This window comes from Pistacia vera, unplaced genomic scaffold (assembly GCF_008641045.1).
Source record: "Pistacia vera cultivar Batoury unplaced genomic scaffold, PisVer_v2 Contig820, whole genome shotgun sequence".
NCBI lineage: Eukaryota > Viridiplantae > Streptophyta > Magnoliopsida > Sapindales > Anacardiaceae > Pistacia > Pistacia vera.
In genome coordinates, this window is record NW_022196691.1 from 1,129,496 (window position 1) to 1,144,441 (window position 14,946).

The 14,946-nt window shown below is 34.9% G+C and overlaps 1 protein-coding gene across 1 annotated transcript; it reads right to left on the minus strand.

Annotated features, from left to right (window-relative positions):
- Positions 1–174: 174 nt before the first annotated feature.
- On the minus strand, positions 175–11,826 carry LOC116117678 (AP3-complex subunit beta-A). Its single transcript, XM_031403693.1, has 12 exons — positions 11,478–11,826; positions 8,657–8,691; positions 8,185–8,261; positions 7,190–7,439; positions 5,972–6,595; positions 5,196–5,369; positions 4,665–4,791; positions 4,470–4,579; positions 3,767–3,967; positions 2,242–3,248; positions 1,405–1,656; positions 175–778 (listed from the first exon to the last, which is right to left on the minus strand). The coding sequence occupies exons 1-12, from the start codon at positions 11,656–11,658 to the stop codon at positions 409–411; spliced, it is 3,408 nt and encodes a 1,135-aa protein (XP_031259553.1). The 5' UTR covers positions 11,659–11,826; the 3' UTR covers positions 175–408.
- Positions 11,827–14,946: the final 3,120 nt, after the last annotated feature.

A 14,946-nucleotide genomic window follows, 5' to 3' on the forward strand; every position in this document is an offset into this window, starting at 1 on the left:
ATATGTTTTGATTTAAATGAAATTATTTGATTGATACACAAATCCCTTGTATAAAGAAAAGTAGCTCGTTCACATCAATGGCTACCCTGCATTTTAGGCACAGAAAAATAAAAAATGACACCAAGATATTAAACAAAGAAGAAGAGTCGACAAGAATTGGAAAACACTTACACCACCGAAAAACAACGATGCTTTGAGAAATTCCGAATAACATTACAATTACAGTGCTGCTAAGATCATGTGCGTTAAACACATTAAAAACATCTGGAATGGTCAGAACAGCTGCCACAAATTAACAGACGCAATCGAGCTTTTAAAATCATGACACCAATAATACATTCAAGTTTTGATTTGTTTGCTTTCAATCAGGATGATTGATAATCCCCCAGTGCTCACACTTATTGCCAGTTACAAATGATTTGAAGAGGGCTCAGCTAAGAAATTCACAATTCTGTTCAAGAGATTTAAGCCAAATACGGTTTCTTCACAGTTGACTTTAACAGATACATTCAGTGGTTCAGAACATTTTCCTTCAACAGTAATGGTAATTAAGCAAGTAATTGAAGTGCTCAAGATCTCACTGCTAAACCGCAAGCGCAAACCTGATGCATCGTCCAGGTCGGCAGCAACTGGCATATCGACAGATACAAGAACAACATTTGCATTGCTGAGCATCTTTAATGCGAGGCTCTCACATATTACAAGAAATTTATCTTTCACTAATAAACTCTCACTCTTGTCCTTGCTCAGCTCTCCGATGTGGTCAGTGAAGGTGCAGCTGTTGTACAAATACAAGAAATGCAATTTAGTTAGCCAAAAAAAAAAAAAAAACTAAAATAAGAAAACACAATTTAAAAGCCTATATATGACAGGAACAACTAAAAGGTTGTTTCCTTCGCAAAACAAAGAGTTATTTTCATTAATCTTATAGCACATTTCATAGCAGAGATCAACCATGAGGACCTATACTGAGGATAACATTGCCCAACATATCACCTTTCTAGTAATGTGACCAATAAAACTTTTGATTTACCAAATCAACATCTAGCAATTAGGTACCACCATAAAGATGCTATCCAAACAAAATCTAACAGATTAGATGGCTTATATCAAGCAAAATATTACAAATTAACCGGTTAGATGGCTTATATCAAGTAAAATATTACAACTTAACGTAAATTTCATCAACTACTTATCAATTGCCCATAAATGAAAAGTAAAACCATGACTAAATAACACAAGTGACAACCGGATTCAAGGAGAAGTAATATCAAGTTTGCAAAATAATTCCCATAGAAAGATCCATAGAAAAGGAAAACAACAATTGTTTTTCTGGAACAATTTCCTCTTTAGATATTTTTTAAGAAGAACAACGACAACATCTTGGTAACAAGAGTGACTAACCTCCTAGTGTACTCAAACATCCCTGGGAGACGAGATTCCTTGTCTATGGAGGTTTCCATATCCATTGGTAGGGGTTTTATGAAATATCCGATGTCAGGCCACAACTTAACAGGAAGCTTCTTGCCATTACAACTTAATGTCAGCTTCAGAGGCAATAGATGATGATGGAAGCGAACCTGGAGAATCCTGTTTCTTATCTGACCAGGTTCCAGAGAGGTAATCTTCTCCATAGGAACTAACGTTGGCACATCACTGTGAGATGTAAAGGAGCACAATACAAGAAACTAGTTAAGATCATAGAAGCACCATAAACTCAGTACATTCAAGAGAAGTATAGAGAATTAAGAATTTAAAATCGGTTCTAAGTAGGCAAGATATAAAAGTAAACTTGTTACTGAACTTGAATGCATCACTTAAATTCAGTCAAATAGACCCCCCCACTTTGAAGATATATATTAGAAGAGCTCAAAAATATATCTAACCTCAGACTTTAACAAATGCATCCAAAATAATTTGATTCACTCACTACTGTCATCAAAATGTAAACCACAAATAAAGGCATGATGTTGCTTCACTTTTCTTGAACTACTAATATGCTTTACATTTAGAAGACTGTACTCAGACTTTCCTGATCTCCACATGTTTTTGGGCATAGGCTGCAAAATCCCACCCAAAAGAAGAAAAATGCTCATCACTAATGCTAAATGAATATCATAGATAACGTGAAAAATATCTATGGGACCTGCGTATAGACAGCTTCTTTAACAACAAAGTTGGACCAAGAACACACAGATGAGTAAAAGACAACTTTCATAGGTAAGCATAGATTTAAATCACCTTTCAGCCATAGCCAATGCTTGGTCAGCAGAATCAAAGGCTTTGTTAGATTCGTCGCCCACTAACGTTATGTCCAACATGGACTCAGAAGAACAATTCTGGAAGAAAACTTCTAGACATACAAGTAAAGGGGATATGGTTGAAATTTCAGATGAAAATGAATAATCCACCTTCAAGCCATTTCCATTTGCTGGGTCTAAGAGAGTATGGCTTTTAGCTTTAACTTGACGCCCAATATTTCCAATAGAGATTCTTGCAGATGATCTGCGAACTTGACTTTGTACAGATGTGCTTGGATTTGATGAACCAGGTTGCTCATCCAACCATGATTCCAGAACTCTCTTCGACATCAAGTCTCCCAAGTCAGTAGAGTCAGACTGAGAAGCTCCATTCTGATTATTACTAGCATTCCCTACATCTGAAATCTGAATTAACGGATCAATGTTGAAATTGCCTTCACTAGCAGAATCATCATTGCCACCACTATCACTTGAGCCAGTAACAGATTGCTGAGAATCATAATTTGAAGCACTTTCCTCATCCAAAGATCCAGATGTGTCAGGATCATCAGTCCCACTGGAGTTGCTGTAAGTGAGTTCCTCCCCTAATGCAGTTGTCCCCTTATTTGAGTTTGAGAAGTGAATGAGCTCATCACCGGGCAAACTACAGGGTTTTGGAAGAGGTTCATACCCTGGAGCTGCATGAAGAACTATTTGGGAAAGAGATCCAGGGAGATAAAATCGGTCATTAATTGGTTCAGATGCTGCTGCTTTTGTTTGTTTCCTAAAAAAGCATTCAGCGAGTACATGTGAAAGGTCTTTCATTTGGGGAAGAGAATTTGTTTCCTCCTCCAGCCCTTGAGAGCCAAAATTGTGTGAAAAAATTTTCTTAAAGAAACGAGCTCGGTCACGAACATCATAGTTCAGGTCACACTCAGCCAATTCAATCAGATAGCTGGAAAGTCTTTTAAATGTCCACAAATCTTCACCTTTAGCACATGATAGGACCTGTTAAAATAGAAAAAGCTGATTGAAGACATGATTTCTCTCCAGAACTAAGAGGAAGTAGTAAAAGAATTTATTCACGTGCAATAAAGCTGATGAGACTATTGATGGTTATATGAATATATCTTGTAACCATAATTTCAATCCCACATCCTTAATTAAACATAAATTTGTCATCATATATTCTGCTGTTTGGAGAAGGATGGTTTTTTTTCATGTAAATACTCCATTATATGAATGCAACTTCAGAACTGATCAAGAAAATAATTTCTAGCTGCAGGAAGAGTCTGCCCTGAACCAGAAGCCACCGATGCTATTTTACTTTCTTAGCAGAACCATAGAGGTCAAATCATGAAGTCCACAGCTGTCCTCACAGAATAAATCAATTTTTCTGCTTTGCACTTCTAACTGACTTTTAAAGGTACAAACTGTAACCAAATAATCAAAACTCTCTAGTATTTCAACCAAAATTTTTAAGTAAAACTTCTCTGATTAATCAGATTCCTGGGTTGCTAGAGTACCTTAATAGAAGTATTGAGAATCTGAAGCTTTGTTTCCAGTGCCTCTCTTGTAAAGCACCAAGCAAGATACTTAAAGACTGTGGCTACCATCTTTGGAATTATCTCCCCTAGAGAACTGTACTCTCCCACCATCCAAATAACCATAGCACGTGCTGCAGGAACCTTGATTGAATCCAATCTATGGACCAACTGAATAATAACCTATAAAAATAGAAAGAATCATTTATATAATGCATTAAAAAAACATTAAAATATCACAAAGAAGACTGATATTATCACACTTATATTTAACTTAAATATCCAACGTAAAGACCAAACCAATCTCACTGTACAAAACTTTCTCTTATCACGGCTTCTAAAGGATCTAATGAAGTATATGATTTTTGAATGGACATCAATACCCCCAGAGGTACATATATAGTATTCATTCAGATGAATTGGAACAATTAAATAGTAATTTTAAATTTCAGACACAGGCACAAAATTAACAAAAGTAGAAGAAGGCACATTTCACTATTTCAGTAAATACTTAATTTCAAGAAAATTTACATCCATGGAGCAAATATTTTCCCCAAAAGTGAAACCAGTACATGTTATGTATTTTCAACACTTTGGAGTATTTAAGGAATCAAATACAATAAGAGGGAAGAGGAATCTGAAAATGCATACAACAGCTTCAGAGGTGTAGAAAAAATGAGAATACCGTCTCATGAGAGGCTGGATCTTGCTTTATGATTGATTTAATGGACATGATTGCTTGAATTAAAACACTTGCGTCTTCATTTGCAGACCCACCATCACTAGACAAAAATTCTGCAAAGTTCACTGCTGCTTTAGGAAAACAAGGAAAGCAGATCTAGTAGAAGAGCAAAATGAGAAGAAGGGGCTGATGACAGACCCTTTCTAGTTAGAGCTAAAAGCCTTTCCCCACATGTGTTTGCCATTTTTGGAAGTCGTCGTGCACATAAGCCTATAGCTGCAACAGTATCAGCAGCAAATCTTCTGTCTGGATCTCTAATATAATCCTAGCAACAACTAAAAGATAAGCATCAATCCATGCATTTGAAATATTTGATAGCATTTATGTGTTTATGTGCATGTCATTTGTGAGGATGTGTCTGCAAGTAAACATACATGCACAGGCAAAAGTTGTGTGTGCATAAACACAATTCTAGGAGTCGTTCAACCAACTTTGCCTTCAGTCCTAACCAATTTCAAATGGATAATTATTCCCTACACATACGCCTTGCCCACCCCTCCACTCCTATCCCATTATTCAACCTATTTTTAACTTTGCCCCTACTTAAATTGAAGGATGCTTCTACTAGTCTTTGAATTTTTAGGAAACTTTACAAAGAAATTCTAAACAGAATACAAATATTTATTACTTGTAATGTGAAAAAACAACCATGAAAAAGGAAAATAGTACCTGAAACTCTTTAAAAATGGATGTAATGGATGACTCTGTAACAATAGAAGACAGAATCTCAAGTTTCAACGCCTTAACTTGATATGAATCAGAAGAACATACGAAGAAGTCTTCATAGTGTGGCACAAAGAGGTTAGGCATTGCTTTAGAAAACACTTGAATATTACAGAGGACCTGCAAAGATGAATTGGCATAACCATCCTTAATAGTAACCAACCATGAAGTGAGAATACAATAACCAAGTAGATTGACTAAAATTCCCATTTGATTTGGATAATGCAAGAAAGTGTGCAACAATCATCTGAAATTTGACATGGTTGCACAAAAGACAAAGCCATTTCAAAACACTATCAGCTGATAGAGACATTAAAGCTAAGAGCTAACTTCAATGAGCAAGAATTTCACATTCTTAAACTATTTTACTATCATACTCAAAGCAAAGCAATATCTCAACCATTTCTGGTGCTTCATCGTTACAATCTCAAAAACTGATATGTCAGAAAGAATCATTTCCTTTTTCAGAAATTTCTCATCACTTTGTTTCAAAGGGAATGGTATCTTATTGCTTCTCAAAATGATAACCAAGCAAAACTAATCATGCAAAGAACAGGAGAATTTTTTTTTGGTTATAAACAGGAAATAGATTTATTAACAACATAGAAGATATTACAAATCAGAATCAGAAAATCTCATCACCAGGTATATGCACATACCAGCACAAAAAGTAGAAAATAAGCTACATAAGTTATATATTCATCAAATAAATAAGGCAATACCACATATTTCGAGGCATTAGATGATCTCAGAACAAACAAGAGTGGCTTAACAATTCTTTTGACATCCTCCCTTGGAGCCATAATCCAGTGTATGCCAGCTGCTGCGAGCACCACAGCACTATTGTGACTCCATAGCAATGGTGATGTGCACTGGAGTAGAATCTTCACATCATCATTACTCTTGCCAGATGTAAATTGTGTACCATTCACATCGGAGGAAACCCTGTTGCTGTAACTTGACCTTGTTATGTATTCATCCAGTCCTTCAATATATGACCTTGAGACCACATTTGCTAATTCAGAGACATTTACCATACTTATGTCACCACTATCGTCTAATGCAAAGTTTCCATCTGAATCATCCTTTTCAGAGTGAGATTTCTCCTTACCATGCAAAGAAAACATAATTGATTCTTTTACAAGCCCATGCCTTGCTATTACATAATGGAGAAGGATCCCAATCAAGATTATTTGACCCCACTCTTCCACATCAGGAAGTATATGACATAATTTTCTATAATTTCTGCCAATCAAAGAAAAATTGTCGGGACAAACAGAAGCAAAGGCAGAGGCAGCAGCTCCAACCACTCCAGGGGAATGATCATTTAATAAAATTCCAATAATCTGCACAGGCCAAAGATTTTAATTGAGGGGACTCTAATAAATCTATGTAAAAGCATCGCGAATTCTCAATGCCAAAATTAAATTTCAGTATGCAGAAATGAAACATATTTAGGAGATGATAAAAAAAAAAAATAATAATAATAAAAAAAAAAATGACTCATTTGGACTGAGTTTCTATAAATTCTCACAATCTGTACTTGTGCTTATGAGATAACTACTACATCTTTTTTTTAAACAAGTAAATTCATTAGCGGGGTAAGGCTTGATGCATGCTCGAGACTTGTCTATGAGCTTCCATGGCAACTTCCTAATACTTCACAAAATGAGATATAACAGCATTAACATCTGAAAAGTACGTGCAGGTTAGCTTGAAAAATTCAAGAAGAATGAATAGTATATTTCATGAAAAATAAACAAAAACTTCCCAATCTATTTCACAGGGGAAAATTGTAAAGAGATTTACTTTTCAAAGAATTATTGAAATAGACAACCATGACGTCATTTAAATTATAGAAAAAAGTTGGCAATAAAAAATAAGTCATCAACTAGTAATTACAGAACATCACAGACAACAAAATCTAAGTTAATTAATACCTCTTCAATTGCAGAAGTATGTTCCTCAAGGTGCAAATCATGCAATTTGGGAAGAGCATTGGCAGCACATTTTCTGACATAAACAGATGGATCTCTAGCACACTTGCCCACAGCCACCAGAACAAGAGATGCAATTACATGTAAACGGATTCCAGCCATGGTACGAAGAGCCCATGCCCTTACTAATGGATTCGGATCCCCCAAATCCTTTTGGAAACAATTGATAGATAACAATGCTTCATTTGGACGCCTAGATAATCAATGACAGGAGACGAAATTGATTCATATACACATTACACCATTTACATGGGAAAAAAACAAATATGGAATCAATTCACCATTTATCCTCAAACACAATGGAAAGGCAAAATCCTCGGATTTAATCTTCAGGAGCCAAATCCAAATGTCTCATCCTATCAAATGCTTGAGTTTCTGATTGCTTATACAGTATTATTTGACTAACTTCTAAAAAAACATATGTAAAAGATATAACAATTAGAGTCAATTGGCAAGAAGCTGCACTAGATTGATCACCTACTTGCCACTCTATGATTCAAGCTTGAATTTATAATTGAAAAATCCTGAGTTACAAGAACTCCAAAAACAGTGTCAGATATGACATGACCTCCAACATGGCAAATCCTTGAAAAAGCAAACATTCAGTTTGGTACTAGACATATTACTCCGAAGGAACCATCCAGGCATAAAGTATGTCTGTATGTATAATGTTGGGATATTACAACTAGAAATTTTAACTCACAACTGTTTGTACATCACAATCCATGGTTCAAAAGTGGAGATAAAAAGTAAAAAACTAGCATTTTAAATTGCAAAATCAACAACGCTGTTAAGCACTCATATATATGCACACATATGTGCGTGCGAGCAATTGCTTGTGAAAGAGTATAGAGTTCTAACATGGTGCAATCATGCAAGGAAGGAAAAAAAAAAAAAAAGAACTGTTGCAATATTAAGAAATAAGTTTTGTGGCATACTTTTCAGCATAATGCAAGAGGTACAAGTAAACCAGCTTCTTTACTTCTAATGACTGAGACGCCACATTTTTAACAACCTGTAATGCCGTTGACCAAAAGTTAGATAAAACGGTACCAAACATATATTATAAATTAAATTTCGATCATACTGAATTAACTATCATTCAATTTTGAAGACAATAGCAATCAACTAATTAATCCAGATACAAACTCAAATTGGTTGCAAGTAACATTTTGTATCGTTTTAAATCTAGGAATTGACATAAACCACAATTCAAACTCAAACTTATTGAAAATCTAAATAAACAAAACGAGTCTACATGAAACTACTTGAAATCGTTTGTATTTAACTCCAGCAGCTCCGATACAATTACGAATTCAAATTCTTAGTATCTTTGTTTATGTATTATTCTTTAAACGTCATCAGTAACGGAAATCAAACGAAATTAAAAGTGATAGTAAAAATAGGAACCTGAGGGAAGAAGTTGGAGACATCGAAGCCCTGAGCAATGAGCGCGAGAAGTCGCTTAAGAGCCTCGCACTTCTCTGAATCAAATCTGCTGTCAAGTAGAGGCGCGATGTTAACGTCTTCCGGATCGTCGTACAAGTGAGCGTCCGTACCGATCCGGAACACCATTGTCGATGCCTTACTTAACGTGTCTGATGTGGCGCCAAAATGAGGAAACATTGTTTAATAATTTACTTCTATCTTACAATTCTGATCGGCTGATAGAAGTCTGCTGGTTTCTCTTGAAGATGGACTGAATTGTGAACTGTGAAAAGTTTGCACCAGAAGCTGGAGATGAGAAGTGTTTGGTAGGCTTGAAAGCCGGGCTTTGGTTAGGGAAAGAATTGAACCTTTGCACGGGTTTGAAAAAATCTCATTCCAGATTAGTTTTAACATATTCATTTAACTAAAACGTATGTATTTTAAAACTCATAAAAGTCGTCATTTTTATTTTTCATGAATAAATGCCATTAGGTACTTATCCATAATTAATGTGGTCATTTTTCATTTAATATGTAGTTCATTATCAATTTATCATTTTGAAAAATAATATCTACAGTCCTCTTTGGATTTTACAATAACTGTCTAAATTCATCAACTTTCTCACTCTTTCATTAATAGGTGAGAATCTTGATTTCAACAACAGTATATATAATTTAATTTAAACATCTCATTCCTCTGTTAGACTGTTACTTCAATTTCACAGTTGAAAGTTGAAACAATGTCTTTTCGAGGTCTTTCTCTTTCTCATCATCCAAGAAAATTTGTCACTGTCCCTTAAAAAGCTTCACATTTACTCCAACGAGGCAATTGTCTTTGGTTCTGAATTGCGATTGACCAGTCTATCTCAGTTTAACCACTGCAATTTCAATGGTCACTACATCTTAATAATATCATTTAACAAGATTCATTATATTTTGAGCGTTTAGATGATATAATATTTTATTATAAAGAATGTTATATTAACAGAAAAAATAGATTTAAAGATTATTAAAAATATTAAGAAAATATATTTGATTGGATCGAAAAAATTAGTAAATAATATGTTTAGTTGAGAGGATAAATAGATGGATATATTATATAGATTATTAAATTTTTTTTTTTTTAAATATTAATATAATATTTTTTTAACCTTCTACATTTAAAATTTTGCTAAAACATCCTAGTTATATAAAACTTTAATTTGTAACAAAATCACCCCCACCCACCCCAAGCCACTGCCGATAGTTAGCTACCACTGTCGACCGTCGCTAGCAACCAACGGAATGACGTATGACTGGCCGTATATGGCCGACCGTGCGTCGACAAAGCCATTTCTAGCCATGGATTACAAATCCATGGCCATATCTATGGTTATTTCACGGCTAAAGTCTTTAGCTGTGAAACGGCCATAGAAACACCAAGTTTGGCCGTTTTCGGTCACGATCGGTCAGATCTCGTCAGTTGTGCACCATTATAGCGACTGATGTCGACGGCTGGTGGTGGTCTTGGGTGGCTGGGAGTATTTTGTTAACATCTAAACTTTTTTTGTGGTTAACGTGTTTTAACTAATTTCTCAAATAAAGAGGGGCTAGGCTAATTATTATTTAGTTGACATTTGAGGGCAATTGTGTCCGAAATGGTATTTAATTAAGGGAAAAATAGGTATAAAAATAAGATTACCCGTTAATGTTTTAATCTGGGGGAGAGGATATCGGATTATCCTTAACATTACCAACCATAAATACTATTTGCAATAAAAGATTATGGCCAGATCTTGCCGATCATGCACCATTATGGTGATTGACACCAACGACCGGCGATGGTGAGTAACGGCCGACGACCGGCAGTGGTGAGTGGTCTTGGATGGCTGAGGATATTTTGTTAACATTTAAAGTTTTTTGTGGTGGGGGTGTTTTAGCTAATTTCTTAAATGTAGGGAGGCTGGGTAATTGTTATTTGATAGATATTTGGGATAATTGTGTCTGAAATAGTATTTAATTAAGGGCAAAATATGTATAAATCTTTAATCTGAGGGAGAGGGTGTCGAATTACCCCCAATATTACCAATAATAAATACTATTTGCAATAACAGATTCTCGTAATATTTTATTATTTACAAACCAAACACCAAAATCTTATAAAATAAACTAAGATTATCCCGGTTATGTTATATGCTCCGATCCAAACACACCCTTCGAAGCATTTATAATCGCCGGAAAATCACACACTGCAAAACTTGGTTATTTTTCATACCTTAGAAGATTGATTATTTTTAGTAATGTTGGGCATTTGAAAATTTTGGGTCAATTTTCTTGATTTTGGTTAGGACGAAATACATGTTCCCACCCTAGCCCCTAGGTATGGTGAGTCCACTTTAGGTACCTGTGGTTTAGAAAACTATAAACACCTTCCCATTTTTCAAATTCTACTGTTAAACTTAACGGTAGATAGGTGCTTTTGTCTTTCTCGGCATATAACCCTAAAATAAATCTAAAATATGTAACATTAAAAATATAATAATAATAATGCCATTATCAAATCACACCAACTTCAAAACTATAAAATTAAAAAAATAAATAATTAACTCTACTATGGGGTATGATCACGACTTTAACCCCATAGGCCATATGCTTAGGCTAAATTGGTGGAAATAGTCTAGCGAAGTCAGTCAGGTTGTGATTGGTCGAACTGCAACCCAACTGACACACAACCAATCGCGGCTCAAACGACAAAGGTGATAGTGGTTGAGATGAAAATAGAGGTGATGGTGGTGGATAATTTGTAGATTAATTATTTTATTCACCAATGAGCGCGAGAAGTCGCTTAAGAGCCTCGCACTTCTCTGAATCAAATCTGCTGTCAAGTAGAGGCGCGATGTTAACGTCTTCCGGATCGTCGTACAAGTGAGCGTCCGTACCGATCCGGAACACCATTGTCGATGCCTTACTTAACGTGTCTGATGTGGCGCCAAAATGAGGAAACATTGTTTAATAATTTACTTCTATCTTACAATTCTGATCGGCTGATAGAAGTCTGCTGGTTTCTCTTGAAGATGGACTGAATTGTGAACTGTGAAAAGTTTGCACCAGAAGCTGGAGATGAGAAGTGTTTGGTAGGCTTGAAAGCCGGGCTTTGGTTAGGGAAAGAATTGAACCTTTGCACGGGTTTGAAAAAATCTCATTCCAGATTAGTTTTAACATATTCATTTAACTAAAACGTATGTATTTTAAAACTCAAAAAAGTCGTCATTTTTATTTTTCATGAATAAATGTCATTAGGTACTTATCCATAATTAATGTGGACATTTTTCATTTAATATGTAGTGGTCATATTTTCATTATCAATTTATCGTTTTGAAAAATAATATCTACAGTCCTCTTTGGATTTTACCCTAACTGTCTAAATTCATCAACTTTCTCACTGTTTCATTAATAGGTGAGAATCTTGATTTCAAGAACAGTATATATAATTTAATTTAAACATCTCTTTCCTCTGTTAGACTGTTACTTCAATTTCACAGTTGAAAGTTGAATGAAACAAAGTCTTTTCGAGGTCTTTCTCTTTCTCATCATCCAAGAAAATTTTTCACTGCCCCTTACAAAGCTTCACATTTACTCCAACGAAGCAACTGTCTTTGGTTCTGAATTGCGAGTGACCAGTCTATCTCAGTTTAACCACTGCAATTTCAATGGTCACTACATCTTAATAATATCGTGTAACAAGATTCGTTATATATTTGGAGCGTTTAGACGATATAATATTTATAAAATATTATATTAATAGAAAAATAGATAATTTAGAGATTATTTGAAATGTTTATAAAATATGTTTGATTGGTTGGAATAAATTAGTAAATACTGTAATATATTTAGTTGGAAGGATAAATGAATGGGAATGTTTTATAGATTATTAAATTATCTTTTTTTTTTTAATATTAATATAATATTCTTTTTTAACCCTCTATATTTAAAATTTTACTAAAACACCCCAACTATATAAAACTTTAATTTGTAATAAAATCACCCCCACCCACCCCAAGCCATTGCCGATAGCTAGCCACCACCACTGACCGCCGCTAGTAGCCAACGGAATGGCTCATGACTAGCCATATATGGTCAGTCGTACACCGGCAAAGCCATTTTCAACCATGGATCACAAATTCATGGATGATTCATGGCCATATATATGATCATTTCATTGCTAAAGATGTAGTCATGAAAATGATAGATCTTTAGCCGTGAAACAGCCATAGAAACACCAAGTCTAGTCGTTTTCGGTCACGACCGGCCAGATCCCATCTATCGTGCACCATTATGGCGACTGATGCTGACGGTTGCTGGTGGTCCTGGGTGGCTAAGACTATTTTATTAACATCTAAACTTTTTTTGTGGTTAGAGTGTTTTAGCTAATTTCTCAAATATAGAGAGGCTGAGCTAATTGTTATTTAGTTGACATTTGAAGGCAATTGTGTCTGAAATGGTATTTAATTAAGGGCAAAATAAGTATAAAAATAAGATTACCCGTTAATGTTTTAATCTACGAGAGAGGATATCAGATTACCCCCAACACTATCAACAATAAACACTATTTCCAATAAAAGATTATGGCCATATCCTGCCGATCGTGCACCATTATGGTGATTGACACTGATGATCGGCGGTGGTGAGTGGTATTTAATTAAGGGCAAAATAGGTATAAAAATAAGATTACTCGTTAATGTTTTAATCTAGGGGAGAGGATATAAGATTACCCCCTACATTACCAACAATAAACACTATTTCTAAATAAAAGATTATGGCCATATCCCATCGATCGTGCACTATTACGGTGATTGACACCGACGACCGACGGTGGTGAGTAGTCTTGGGTGAGTAGGGATATTTTGTTAACATTTAAAGTTTTTTGTGGCTGAGGTGTTTTAGCTAATTTCTCAAATGTTGGGAGGCTGTATAATTGTTATTTGATAGACATTTGAGAGCAATTGTGTCAAAATAGTATTTAATTAAGGGTAAAATAGGTATAAAAATAAGATTACCCGGTAATGCTTTAATCTGAGCGAGAGGATATCGAATTACCCAAACATAACCAATAATAAATACTATAATAAAAGATTCTCATAATATTTTATTATTTGTAAATTAAACACCGAAATCTTATAAAATAAACAAAGATTATCCCGTTATGTTATATGCCCCTATCCAAACATACCCTCCGAAGCATTTATAATCGCCGGAAAATCACACACTTCAAAACTTGGTTATTCTTCATACCTTAGAAGATTGATTATTTTTAGTAATGTTGGGCATTTTAAAAATTTGGGTCAATTTTCTTGATTTTGGTTAGGCCGAAATACATGTTCCCACCCTAGCCCCTAGGTATGGTGAGACCAATTTAGGTACCTGTGGTTTAGAAAACTATAAACACCTTCCCATTTTTCAAATTCTACTGTTAAACTTAACGGTAAATAGGTGCTTTTGTCTTTCTCGGCATATAACCCTAAAATAAATCTAAAATATATAACGTTAAAAATATAATAATAATAATGCCATTATCAAATCACACCAACTTCAAAACTATAAAATTAAAAAAATAAATAAGTAACTCTACTATGGGGTAAGATCACGACTTGAACCCCATAGGCCATATGCTTAGGCAAAATAGGTGGAAATAGTCTAGCGAAGTCAGTCAGGTTGTGATTGGTCGAACTGCAACCCAACTGACACACAACCAATCGCGGCTCAAACGACAAAGGTGATAGTGGTTGAGATGAAAATAGAGGTGATGATGGTGGATAATTTGTAGATTAATTATTTTNTCTACTATGGGGTAAGATCACGACTTGAACCCCATAGGCCATAAGCCTAGGCGAAATTGGTGGAAATAGTCTAGCGAAGTCAGCTAGGCTGCGATTGGCCGAACCGCAACCCAACTGACACAACCAATTGCGGCTCAAATGACGAAGGTGATAGTGGTTGAGATGAAAATAGAGGTGATGATGGTGGATAATTTAGCATATTAATTATTTTATTAATTAATATTTTTATATAAAATTTATATTTTAATAATGTTTGTATTGTTTCAAGATTGAAATACATGTTGGTAGGTATTAAGTAATTGTAAAATTTATATTATATTTTTTCAAGGGTAAAATTGGTATTTCGGATGGTCAAAGTTGGTCTACTTTCAAATTGGCTTAACGGAGACTAACTTTGGGCGGCACGGCGATAGTTTCCGAAACCAAGGGTACCCATGTTTGTTCACCATATTTAGGG

Coding starts and splice junctions, on each gene's coding strand:
- LOC116117678 (XM_031403693.1), bottom strand. CDS start 11,658: ATGTTTCCTCATTTTGGCGCCACATCAGACACGTTAAGTAAGGCATCG. Junction 7,440..8,184: donor CTCTTGCATTATGCTGAAAA/GTATGCCACAAA, acceptor TTGATTATCTAG/GCGTCCAAATGAAGCATTGT. Junction 4,792..5,195: donor CCATTTTTAAAGAGTTTCAG/GTACTATTTTCC, acceptor AGTTGTTGCTAG/GATTATATTAGAGATCCAGA.